The sequence below is a fragment of the Hirundo rustica genome, chromosome 2 (genome assembly GCF_015227805.2).
Source record: "Hirundo rustica isolate bHirRus1 chromosome 2, bHirRus1.pri.v3, whole genome shotgun sequence".
Classification (NCBI taxonomy): domain Eukaryota; kingdom Metazoa; phylum Chordata; class Aves; order Passeriformes; family Hirundinidae; genus Hirundo; species Hirundo rustica.
In genome coordinates this window covers 35,716,135-35,728,134 of record NC_053451.1, presented here as the reverse complement: position 1 = coordinate 35,728,134, position 12,000 = coordinate 35,716,135, and the positions used below count along the sequence as shown (strand labels likewise).

Sequence of the window (12,000 nt, the reverse complement as noted above, 5' to 3'; positions counted from 1 at the left end):
CAAGAATCACTTCCAGGGCTAATGTCGGCAAACTGAAGGAAAGTCCACTTGGATTAGATATAAGAAAGAAGCTTTTTACAAGGAGGGTGGTGACACTGGCACAGGTTGCCCAGAGAAGCTGTGGTTTCCCCATCCTTGGAAAAATTTTGAGGCCAGGTTGGATGGGGCTCTGAGCAACCTGGTCTAGTGGAAGGTGTCCCTGCCCATGGCAGGGAGCTCTGGAACTTGATGGTCTTTAAGGTCCCTTCCACTTCCAACCCAAACCACTGTATGATCCTATGACTTCATTTCACTTATGACTCCAGAGAGCTCGTTAACAAGGCCCAAAAAGTCACTTTTTAAGCAGCAACTGTTTATTATTGGGAAGAACATTAGGACTTTATTTTTTTTTTCTCTTACATATATTCAATTTGAATAAAAATAATTTAAAATTATTAATTTCTCTTTATATTACATGAAAATAACTTGAAACAAGAACTGTGAATTTTGGAAGCAAGAAACATAGACAAAACTGTTATTTCGCTGCTGAGATGTAGTTCTTAGACTTTTTTTTCCCCCAAAAACCCTCTCAAATAGAGAAACAATCACAATTGTCATTCCAGTGGAGAAACTTAATCCATCTATAAAATATCTTTATGTTTGAGAATGGTATATAGTTACACTAGAAAGTATTCATAATATAGTGTGTGAGTTCTAATATACCACCTAAAATATATAACTTCTCAGACTTTACAAGGTCAAATACTTTAGACCATATTCCAGTGGAAAAACACTACAAATCTCTTACAATCCTTTTAAAGTTCTTGCTCAATTAACTTTTATTTCCTTTTGAGGAATTCTAATATCATTCAAAGCAACAAAATATTGCATACAAACTAGCTTGCAGAACTTTATTCATACCAAACTGGAAAACCACTGTTTAAAAGGATGAAGCACCTTTAGTAACAGTGACAAAACATCACTGCTAGTGTAGCTGATGAAGAAGTAGATTTTGTGCACAAATTGGTAAATTTCTCATGACCATAAATCTGATAAAAATTACTGTATATTCAGATTAAGAAGTTCAGCTATTTGGAATTAAAATATGCTTATGGCTGGGTGTAGGATTACAGTGTTACAAGACAAAGAGTCTACTAATTAGTCCAGTTTATATTATCTGATAAAGACTTCCAATAAAACACTGATTTCTTTTTCTTTTTTTTTTTTTGTTTTGTTTTTAAAATACATGCAACCTACTGCAATTTCCCTGGCTTATCTCACCTCTTTTCAATTTTTTCAGTTGTATGTGAATATAGTTCATCTCTTCACTAACTTCTAGGGTAATGAACACCATTCAACATCACGTGAATGGGTTATTATTTTAAAAAGCCCAAAAAAGCAAAGAGGAAAAAAAAAAACAATTACTATGTCAAAGTCTCGCTTTAAAACACAAATCTGCAGAAATATGTACAGTAAAAATGAGATGGACTTTGTATAGGTAGTTATTTGCATTGAGTACCATATGAAATTTAATGTAACTATGCCAGTCATGGGTCTGATGGCCCGATGGAAAACCACTCTTCACCAACTACAAGGAAAAAATACTATTAATATGATTGTCAAAACTGTTCTCTGTAACAGCCTAACCTCAGGGGTCAGTTCTCTTCCAAAGAAATGCTTGAAATGCTGGCTTGGTGCTGCAGCCCGACAAACAACCCAATGCCATCTAAGGTGACAATGTCAAACCCTTCAAAAAATAAACATTTTTCTTGAGAATATTTCAGCTGGGGAAGGGGGAGGTGGGCGTGTGTTTTGCTTTGTTTTGTTCTTGGCTTTTTTTATTTTTGTAACTGTCTGCTGTTTCCAGCACCATCAAGGAGGCTGGAGCGTTTCATTCCTTCCTCTGCCAGTTGTGTCCTTTTCCACTTGGCAGATGCTGACCACCACACCCGCCGCTCCCCGGCACACAGCAGCCACCAGTACCGCCTTCTTGTTCTCCCCATCTGTCATCTGTGTCATCAGCAGAATTTACAGCCCTGGAATGTGATTTCTGAATACATATGCATTTTCTTTTCCTAAGGAATGCCTTATTTTGCAACCACAGCTGTGTAAAAATACCCTAATTTTAACTAATGGGGGGGTGGTGGCCCTTGAGACAAATCAGTGAGGCGATGTAGAAAACCAGGGAGGCATTTTCACCAGAACTGCAATACTTTTAAGATCAGGCAAAAATTTAGACCTAAACTATGCCAATTGTCTTCCTTTCTAAATTAAGAATTACTTTTAGTTTTACCAAGAAATACTCTACTGGTATGAACTATGGAATTTTTGAAATTATGAAGCACATTTATGTTTTACTTCTCGTCTCTAAATATATTACTCATTTGTTTAATTCACTCAGGATTCTACCATACTGTCAACCAGCTATAGTAATCCAGAAATGTTTTCTGCTTATGGAAGGGGGCTTAATCACTAAGCCACACCTCCCTGCAAAGCTTCAGTATTTCTGATTGATAAAAAGCATTTCTCATTGAAGTAATACTGAAGTGGAGCCCTAGCCCTTCTCCATACATACAACTGTCGAGTTAATTAACTTTTCAGGACAAAATGCTGATCACATTCAATGACGAGCCACTGTTGTGTTCAAGACAGCTCCAGCGGTAGCTCTGGTGGCACAACTGTGTATCTTGGGTCAAGCTTAGGTGTGAAATCCTTGAAGTTCTTAGATGCTTCAGTACCAAACACATCTAAAACTTTCCTGTTCATGAGAGCAAACCTGAAAAAGAAAGGACAAGAATGAATAAGTCAGTTATTTTTTTTTATGAAGAAATTAAATTATTTCATGCCACAAAAATTTACCAAAATCTCTGACATATAGGCTTCAACCTGCACTGTTCAGAGATTTTCACTGAAGTTTTTCACTTCAGGCAATAAAGATTTCTTAAAAAAAAAAGCATTTGAAAAATGTGGCTAACAGTGTTTGCGTAAGTGTACTTCAAATAATGCAACTTTTATGAAAAAGGGGAAGAGTCCCCTTCTACTTTTAATTCCACAAAAAAGGGTCAAACCAAAATATACTACTGTTCTCTCTCACTCCAGCAGAGGAAACTGTGGCCCAGCTTGCCCAAGTCTGGATGTCAGTTTTATGGGTGTTACAACCGATTTCCATTCTGTTGTTCTTCACAACTATAGAATGAAAAGTGTGTGAAATGTCAAAAGAAATTGCCTTTATGGAGAGAGTGTCAAAATTACTGTTACAGAGATTTGCTTCAGATAAAATAAATGAGCGGAAGAGAATTTCTATCCCTTCCTCTCTTTCAACTAAGGCAAGCTTAGGATTAGGACAAAATGAAAAAATGCAGCCAAAATTGGATATCTGCACTGACATCATTCCCTGTATCATGTTTGTATGGCCGCAGAGGTTGCCTGAGGACTGCCTCCAGGCATCCCAAGGAAAGCTTCCCACTAAATCTTGCAATGTATTCAATCACCTCATGTGTGTACTGTGCCACGGGGAGTGTAGGCTCAACATGCTCCTACTCTGGCCTCTGATTTCACTTCTATTTTTACAGCCCGGAGAGCTCATTGTCACAAGAAACATTACCTTTTATAACCCCATTCATAAATTGATCAAGATTTGGATGCCTTGTTCCTGCCACACACACTGCACCAGCATAACAGCGTACACTTCACTAAACTGTATTTTTGTAAGTCAGTTACAGCAAGACCTATTTTCAAAAGGAAGTTTTTTAGATTCCTGCAAATGGAAAAAACATCCAGTATGATATTACAGTGTATATTTAGGATAATGATCAGTGAAAATTTTTCATTAGCTTCCCAAGAAAAAAAAATCCTTTCCCAACCAAAACAGTTATAAAAAAAATTCTGAAGCTTTCAAGTATTCTTAGGAGATATTCTGACATTTCTCGTAATGCTTTTAAACCCACAGTAATACCATGTTGTCTATCACTGTACATACTAAGTGATTTCTTCAACATGTATAGTTGTTCACTGGATTCTTTGTGTTCCAATGGAATCTGAAAGCATCCCACCCTCCAAGTGAACTAAAAATGCTTCAAGTAAAAACACTCATCTGCTAAATAGTCTTCACTAGAGTTAAGCCTGCTCCTGTCATTACACTAAACCTAGCAATGTCACTTCAGCAGCAAAGAACTTCAAGAGTACTGGAAACCGTTTGAAAGCAAAGTAAATCCACAGGAAATTAGCCCTCATGTACTTCTAGGGCTCTGCTGTTGGCAGTGAATGACACAGAAAGCTGAGTGTGATCACTGACAGGTTTAGACAAGCCGAAACACACCCCTGAGTACATACCTGCCCTTCGTTAGTCGTAAAAGAAATTTCCAGTATGAAGGTCTCAGGTTCTGAACTTCCATAACAGCCTGCAAGGAGAGGATTCTGTCAGAGCCAGCTGACAGCGTCAGGCAAAAGCTTCATCTGCTACCTTAGGTTGCCAAAATTAGCAGAAGGATTGTTATGGAACTCATTTCCACTGTTCTCTGCTGAATTCAATGCTCTGCATGACCACCACCAGCACAGACTGATATTCCCAGAATACAGTATTTTACCAGTGGTGACAATTAACTTACATCTCATTGCAGAGAAAGCAACAACAATCATTACTTGTATGTACATGACTTTGGTGGATGCCAAATTTACCTCCTACTTAATCCCTTATCCGTTCTGCGTTCTGTGATCCACCATTTCTTGTAGTTGTATTTATAGTCCATGTTACATTATCTTAAATTATCTCATATAGCCAAAATCCATGTCTTCTCTCTATTCCATTATTTTTCTGGGTCACTTAGAAATATAGCTAATAACAAACATCTCAGCGTAGATCCTTTTTCTAATTTCTCCTTCCTGCTAAATCTAGCGATTTGTTTCTGGTCTTAGATTCATTTTCCAATTAGTTATTAAGTAACCAAAAACCCCCTCTTTGCTCATATAAACTTTTTGTCTGTTAGTCTCACACGATTTTCCCTGACAGCAGTGTTTTGGAGACCTTCAGGCACATCCCAAGCACTAAAATATCAATTCACTTTGATACTCGACTTAGAGATATACCCAACTACATGGGAACAATGAGGAGGAGGAATGTCTCCTAAATGTCCTCCTAAGCACAAGACTGCAGTAGATTGCTTTAGGGTCATTTTATATTCTCCTTATTGGGGGACACAAAAAATATGCACGGCTATGGAGGTCCAGAGGATTTGCAGTTCATGCAGGGATGTTTCAGCAGAAGGTCTAGAAATGAGGAGATGTAGTAGAACAGTAGAGCTATTTGGGTAGCAATGAAAAGCTGATTTTCCAGCTGATGCAGACGATAAAAGGACTGAGGGTAAAGGGCTGTAGCTAACTTGAGAAGTGCAAAAGATGGTAACTACATCTTGAGCGTAGATAGTAACTACATCTTATTTCCAATAAAAGACTTCAAGGTTTTTACTATTTTTTGCAGATTTTTTCAACTAGGCAATGTTAATTCAAGTCAGCTGACAGTGGAAACTTTCAGTTGATTTTAAAAAAACATAAAATATTATATTACACTATTTGTCTTCTTGAAAAACTGTCCTATGGATATGGAAGTATATACATTAATGTTCATCTTCTGGGTAGGTGCATTTTAAGAATCTTTCCAAAGAATTCAATGCTTTGTATGATGTATTCAGCTACAAGCACAGGAGAAATTGAGTCCTAGAAATGACCTTCCCACAGTGACACTCAAAGCCAGGATACAGGAGCCCCAGGATGCAGGAGCAAGATGCTTTGAATCACTACATCTCACCATCTTTTCTATAGAACTATCACCCTGTGCTCCTCTTTTCATTCAACATTTGATTTAAAGAACTTCATGTTCTGTTAGAGAACATACTTACTGCCTGAAAGCATATTGATGTAGAAATGGCATAGATGATGCTGTCTGCATGAGGAAAATAGGGAACCTTTCCTGCTTCAATGCCTTTAAAGTACATAGTCTATAAAACAAACAAAAAATGTTGAATGCAACAAAATCAAAGTATCTTTTTTACTATTTATTTTACCTTAAAAAAACCCCATGTCAACTTCATATTTTTGTGTATGCCCACAAATGTAACATTCTGTATGACAGATTATAAAAGCTGGACAAGATCAATCTCATAAGAAGCTATTAAAGCACAGAACAGGACTAGCAACAGCTTGGGTGTTATTTGTTACAGAACCTGAAGATAAAAAGGGGAAAGTTTGCTGTTAAATTCTTCTTTTGAAAAAAGCAAAAGAACAATGCAATAACTATTCTGCCAAAGTGAATATTCACTGTTCTTAAACAGCTTGAAATCACATACTTTACTTTCTGAGAAAACATGTACAGTTTATTTTCCTGAGCACAGCCTGACCTTGCAAAGCAGCACACGCCTCTTTGGTCAGTTACCCTTGACTTGCGTAAGATGATAAAAGTAGTTTTAAAAAAAAAAAAAAAAAGAACACAGCACTTTCCTTATTTCACTGTAGCCATGGTGTCTCAAAGTCCAGAGAAAACCACCAGCAATACAAGATAATACTGTTGTTTACAACTGGTGTTATAAAAGTCAATATGGATAACTCCGGTTCGCCTTTATATAACCAGCTGGTGAACTGCCTTCAGAGCTTGGTCTGGGGTAACCAGGAGGAGGAACAGAGAGTATCTTAGTATCTTCCCTTTTTATAATTAATTTTACATGTAACAAGAAAATGTTCCTTCTTTTTATGTTCTTTAAAATGAATTCTACTCTGGTAATGGAAGTGGATTAATGTCACTAGAGAACAAGGCCTTCAAGGTCTACAGGAGAAATATGTGTTTCAGGTATGATGCATAGTGAGAGAACATTATCAACTCACTCCAGTGGAGGTGTTGGGGAATTAACCACTACTTTGTCCCAGTTTTCTGGAAAAATCGCAGTAAGATATCAAATGCTGGTTAGAAAACTATAATCAACATACCCAAACTCTGTAAATATTTTATTCCTGAGTTCCTAATTTTAACAAGTCAAGAGAAATAATTCAAACCTGAAGACTAGTAATTAGAACAAAGTTCATTCCAAAGCTGGGAATTCAATCAGCTGTAGTACACTAACAAACAGCTTCAGCTATAGACTAAAACCTAAGCTATTTTGAGTTATCTTAGACTGCTGAATGCCAAAATTAGGGAACAAAGGCAGGAAGTTAAGCTGTAGCTTTTGGCAATAAATCTGCAATTAAGGACTAGGTCTGATTTATGTTTCTGGCAGAATAGATATTCTTGGAACTTTCTGATTTAAAAAATCTGCAAAAACTACGAAGCAAAGGGTTGTCAGGAGATTAAAAAAATTCATGGAGAATATACATGAAGACCAGTGGATAAAGGACATCTAAAATGAGTCACAGAGAAGAAAGCAAGAAAGAAATGAGACCACATGGCAACACTGCCTCTTGGCACACATGTACTGAAACACCACCACCATACAACTTTGTGTTTTACTGGAATTGCCAGACAAAACCCCTGAAGTTCATTTTCTTTTCTCCCGCCTTGCAAAAATAGATGAAACGAAGACTTCTTTTAGGAGGGTAATAACTTACCTCTACTAATTTAGACACCAGATACATAGAGATAGTTGTACTTTTGTAAAACATCATAGAAATTCCTGCTAGACACCCTGTAACAATTAGAAAAGCATTGTTAGGTTGTGATTTGCGTTGTTAAGGTCACTCTTCTGTGTCAGCCCAACAAACACTGCACAGGACTCTTTATTTCTGTTGCTACAGACAGCACAGTTCAGTGATGTTCTTTTACTGCCCATCCAAATATGGTTTGTATCACTAAAAAGAGAAAGTTTCAAAATGCTGAAACAAATCTGTACTATGGTGTTCAGGAGCACAGTATGAAATATCTCTGGTCTCTGTGGGATGAGAGAACTCTGCGGTTCCAACAAGTGACAGATGCACATTAGGGAAGGGCCTCACTACCACAAGAATTCCATGGCGAAAGGGTCTTTCCTTGGACACAGTGGAGCCCAATGTGCATTCTGTCACCTATGGAAGAGTCAGTATTTTCATCTCACATCTCTACAACTGCAAATTAAAGGACAAGCTTATATTTGTGCACACAGTAATACGCTGTCCTTGGAGCTAACCACAAATGCTACATGTAAAATTACAGTTTTAATTGCAACTCTTTTTTTAACACTACTTGAAACATCACTGTCACTTTGACACAGCCTTGATGTACACAGGAATAAGAACAAAGTCCTATTTTCATCACAGAAGTCTGAAAAGGGAATGGGAGGACAGACAACAGGAATACCTAGAGAATCCCAACACACATGACCCAAACTTTCCATGGACTCACCAGCTACAAGTGCATGAAGCTCATCATCTAGGTTTCGGACCCAGCGCAGGAAGCAACTTGTACCCTGCAGGAGAACAGAATGTAGGCTTAGCTCTACTTATTTCTTATACACACAGACTGGAGGTATTCCTTATAAGTTAGTAATATAGCACACAGCATGAATTAAGAGTGTAGTGCAGTAATACCCATGATCACAGAATCATAAAATGGCTTGGGTTGGAAGGGACCTTAAAGACGATCTCTTTCCATCTTCCCTGCCATGGACAGGAGCACCTTCCACTAGACCAGGTTGCTCGGGGCCCCATCCAGCCTGGCCTTGAACACTTCCAGGGATAAAGCATTCTTCTGCTTGGTAAGGTTGTTACAATAAAAAAAAAAATTAATTGTAAGTGAGGAGGCAAACTTTTCCATTGTAAGAGTCTTGTAAGGAAAGTGTAAAATCCCATTGTAATTTCTTAAGAGCTGTAGAAACTTTCATTATTGAGACACATTATGTCTGATTAGGTAATTTTTACCACATCAAGAAACACTAAATTACATCAACAAAAACACAGGAAATCAATACAACTAAAGAACAAGCTTTTTAAAAGCACTGGTGATACTAAAGTCCAGAGAGTTGAACACAGTACCTACCCATAACATTTCAGTGTCTAAAATTTACAATTTACTGCTGCCATGTCTTTCAAAACTGGAGAACAGATTAATCTGAATTCCAATCTAATACCAAAGCTAATCTTGAATTCATGTCAATCTCATTTGCTGTACCCGTCTAGACTCTTTCCCAAGATGAAGGTTTTTTTAAACTACATACCCAACCTCCAGAGATTTTTTCATGCATCCAATAAATTCTGGAACTAGGAAAACACATTAATCTAAAAAAGTAAAACTGAATATTCCCTTGGATCCAAAATGCACCCAAGCATTTAAATTTTTTTTGCCATGGTCCAATTTTTTTGAGTGACTAGAATCATGGCTGCCATACATGCCTATTTAGACTGGAAGAAAAATATGCAACCCAAATTTGTGTAAGTTATGAGATGCAAACAATAACATATAGTAGATCATAGAACTGGAGGATCATTTAGCCTGGAAAGGACATTTAAGATCAAGTCCTACTGTTAACCTAGCATCCACTAAGTCCACCACTAAACCACACCCTCAAGAGCCACATCCATGCACCTTTTGAACACTTCCAGAGATGGCAATTCCACCACTTCCCTGGACATCCTGTTCCAGTGCCTGACAATCCTTTAAATGAAGAAAGATTTCCTGCTATCAAAACTAAACCTCCCCTGGGCAGCTCGAGGCCAAATCTTCTTGTCCTGTCCCTTGCTACTTGGGAGAAGAGACTGACCAACACCTGCCTGCGCCCTCCTTTCAGGGAGTTGTAAAGAGCAATAAGGTCCTGACTGTTCCTCCTTTTCTCCAGGCTAAACACCCCCAGTTCCCTCAGCCACCGCTCATCATCTTTGTGCTCCAGACCCTTCCCAGCTCCGCTGCCCTTCTCTGGACATGCTCCAGCCCCTCAACATCCTTCTTGCAGGGAGGGGCCCAAAACTGAACACAGGGCTCAAGGTGTGGTCTCATCAGTGCTGAGCACACACTTAAAAGTAGTAAACAAATATCAGAATATGTCACCCTCATAAAATGAGTATCCACTCAACTGCAGCTTTTAAACGCACCAAAATCTTTTTAGCTTTTGCAGTTTAAATACTTTTCTTCTCTATAGGCTTTTTTCTTTAAGTTTAAGCAAATATTTAATTTTCAAGCAAACTGAATGGCTCATTTGCACTTTGCCATCAAAAATTTTAGACTCTGTAATCTACAAATTCTTGTCTCTCAATTTACTTACTAATCAAGTGAAATGTTGTTTTGCTTACGTGTAAGACCTCCTTTTCTATTTTTCAGTAAATAATATTTACCCTGAATAATACAGCATGATCTTGAATTTGCAGAGCAAGTAAAGTGGCAGTTGAAAAATGCCATGTGATTAAGAATACAAAAGTACAAAAGACACTTCAGCACTGCACCGTGCAATATATTCTGCGTGACCTTTGCCACATTCTCTTTTGGCATAAATAAACATAATTTGATTAATTCCAACAATGCCGTATTGAATGCATATCAGTTCACAATCTGTCATCTTCTAATGGGGTAGAAAGGATAGATTTCCAAGCAGCAAGTGCAATGTCTCCTCAGCTACACACTGTATGTTCTGCAGTCTCCTGCTATTTAGTGTCAAGCAAGAATTCCAGATATGTGAGCCAACAAAATGTGCACATGGCTTCTCTCTGGCAACACAGATGCTACTGCAGCCGCTACTTCTGCCTGCACTGAAATGCTTTTGTGTAGCAGCAAATCCCTCTGAAATCTGAATTCACCTTCTCTGAAGTACTATCTGTCTCCTGATCTTGAAAACAAACTGCAAAATCCATCTGTGGTTTATTTAGAAATTGCAGAAAAAACACACAGAATAGAAGAATAGCTTTCTGTTTACAATTTGATTACTGCAATAGTGCAAAATTTGTCAGAGACATGCTGTAGGAAACAGTACCAGTACTATTAAGCAGCTTGATTTTCCAGCTCTTTGTGATATTCTGAAAAGTGAAATAAAAAACACAGCATTTGTTATTTCTGTATGCTATAAACTTACTTTGTATATACTGACAAAAGATCCCAGAAAAGCTCCAAGCTGGAAATTTTCCTTGTTGTAGAAGAGGGAAAGTAGCCGCGATGGCTGTGTAAGCAGATGCCGGAAGGTGGAAGGAATCCGAAGGCAACACTGGATCAGGTAACCGATGCTAAACATCCTAACGAAGCCCTAGAGAAAAGAATGAGAGATTTTATGGTAAGAAACCACAAATTCTGAAAAAGGAAAAGCAAAAGCTTCTACAGAAGGTTTTCTTTTTGACATTGAATATTTTAAATCCCACTCTGAAGGTAATATGTAAAATGGATAAATGTATCCTATCCCCCCACCTTCAAACTCAAGACTTTTCTTTTTCCCAGTTACCCTGTAAAATAGCAAAAGCAGTAAAATCACAGCAATTGACTCTTCTTTAATTTCTATGAATTTCTGAAAGGCCTCAAGAGAGAGCCTTCTCTTCTGCTCCAAAATTCTGTCCTTTGAAATAATCCTGATGACTTCATTTCAGGTTACTGACCAGCTTTTAACCACAAATGAGTTTATAGAAGAAAGCAATGCAGTGGAAAAAAAGAGCTCTTCTACCCTCAAATGTCTGGAGAATACAGTAAGGTGGAAAAAGTCCACCAAAAATAAATTTCAGAAAGTGTGAGAATTAGAAGTTAACCCTGGTGGCTTGGCACATGCTCACGGACTTTGCCTCAGCCAAACATGAGGTTGTGGGATGCCTGCAGCAAGGGAAAGGGAGAAACTGGAAAGGACTTCCATGTGAGAGCTACTGAGAAAAGATAAAATGGGTTCCAAAGAATTTACCTACTATTCCACGTTGGATAAAGATATGGGTTTTTTTTTTAAATGACACAAAACCACACTCACTTTTTCTCCAAATTATTCTCCCCAGTTTCTTCTAACTCCTTCCAATGCTTCCTACAATTATTCTTACCCTAAGATGAACCTTTTTAATAACTCTGAATAGATTTTACCCAGTTTTTGGTTGGCAGATGCTTTACATGAATAC

The 12,000-nt window shown here is 37.8% G+C and overlaps 1 protein-coding gene across 1 annotated transcript in view; it reads right to left on the bottom strand.

The window, feature by feature from the left end:
- Positions 1–335: 335 nt before the first annotated feature.
- The window catches only part of TMEM135 (transmembrane protein 135), a 158,594-nt gene continuing 146,929 nt past the window's right edge, over positions 336–12,000 (bottom strand). Inside the window, exons 10-15 of the mRNA XM_040055997.2 lie at positions 10,992–11,159; positions 8,339–8,402; positions 7,570–7,646; positions 5,874–5,972; positions 4,312–4,379; positions 336–2,755 (exon numbers count right to left, since the gene is read on the bottom strand). Coding sequence (XP_039911931.1) covers positions 2,623–2,755; positions 4,312–4,379; positions 5,874–5,972; positions 7,570–7,646; positions 8,339–8,402; positions 10,992–11,159 — 609 coding nt within the window. The 3' untranslated portion in view covers positions 336–2,622. The remainder of the gene's footprint in view (positions 2,756–4,311; positions 4,380–5,873; positions 5,973–7,569; positions 7,647–8,338; positions 8,403–10,991; positions 11,160–12,000) is intronic.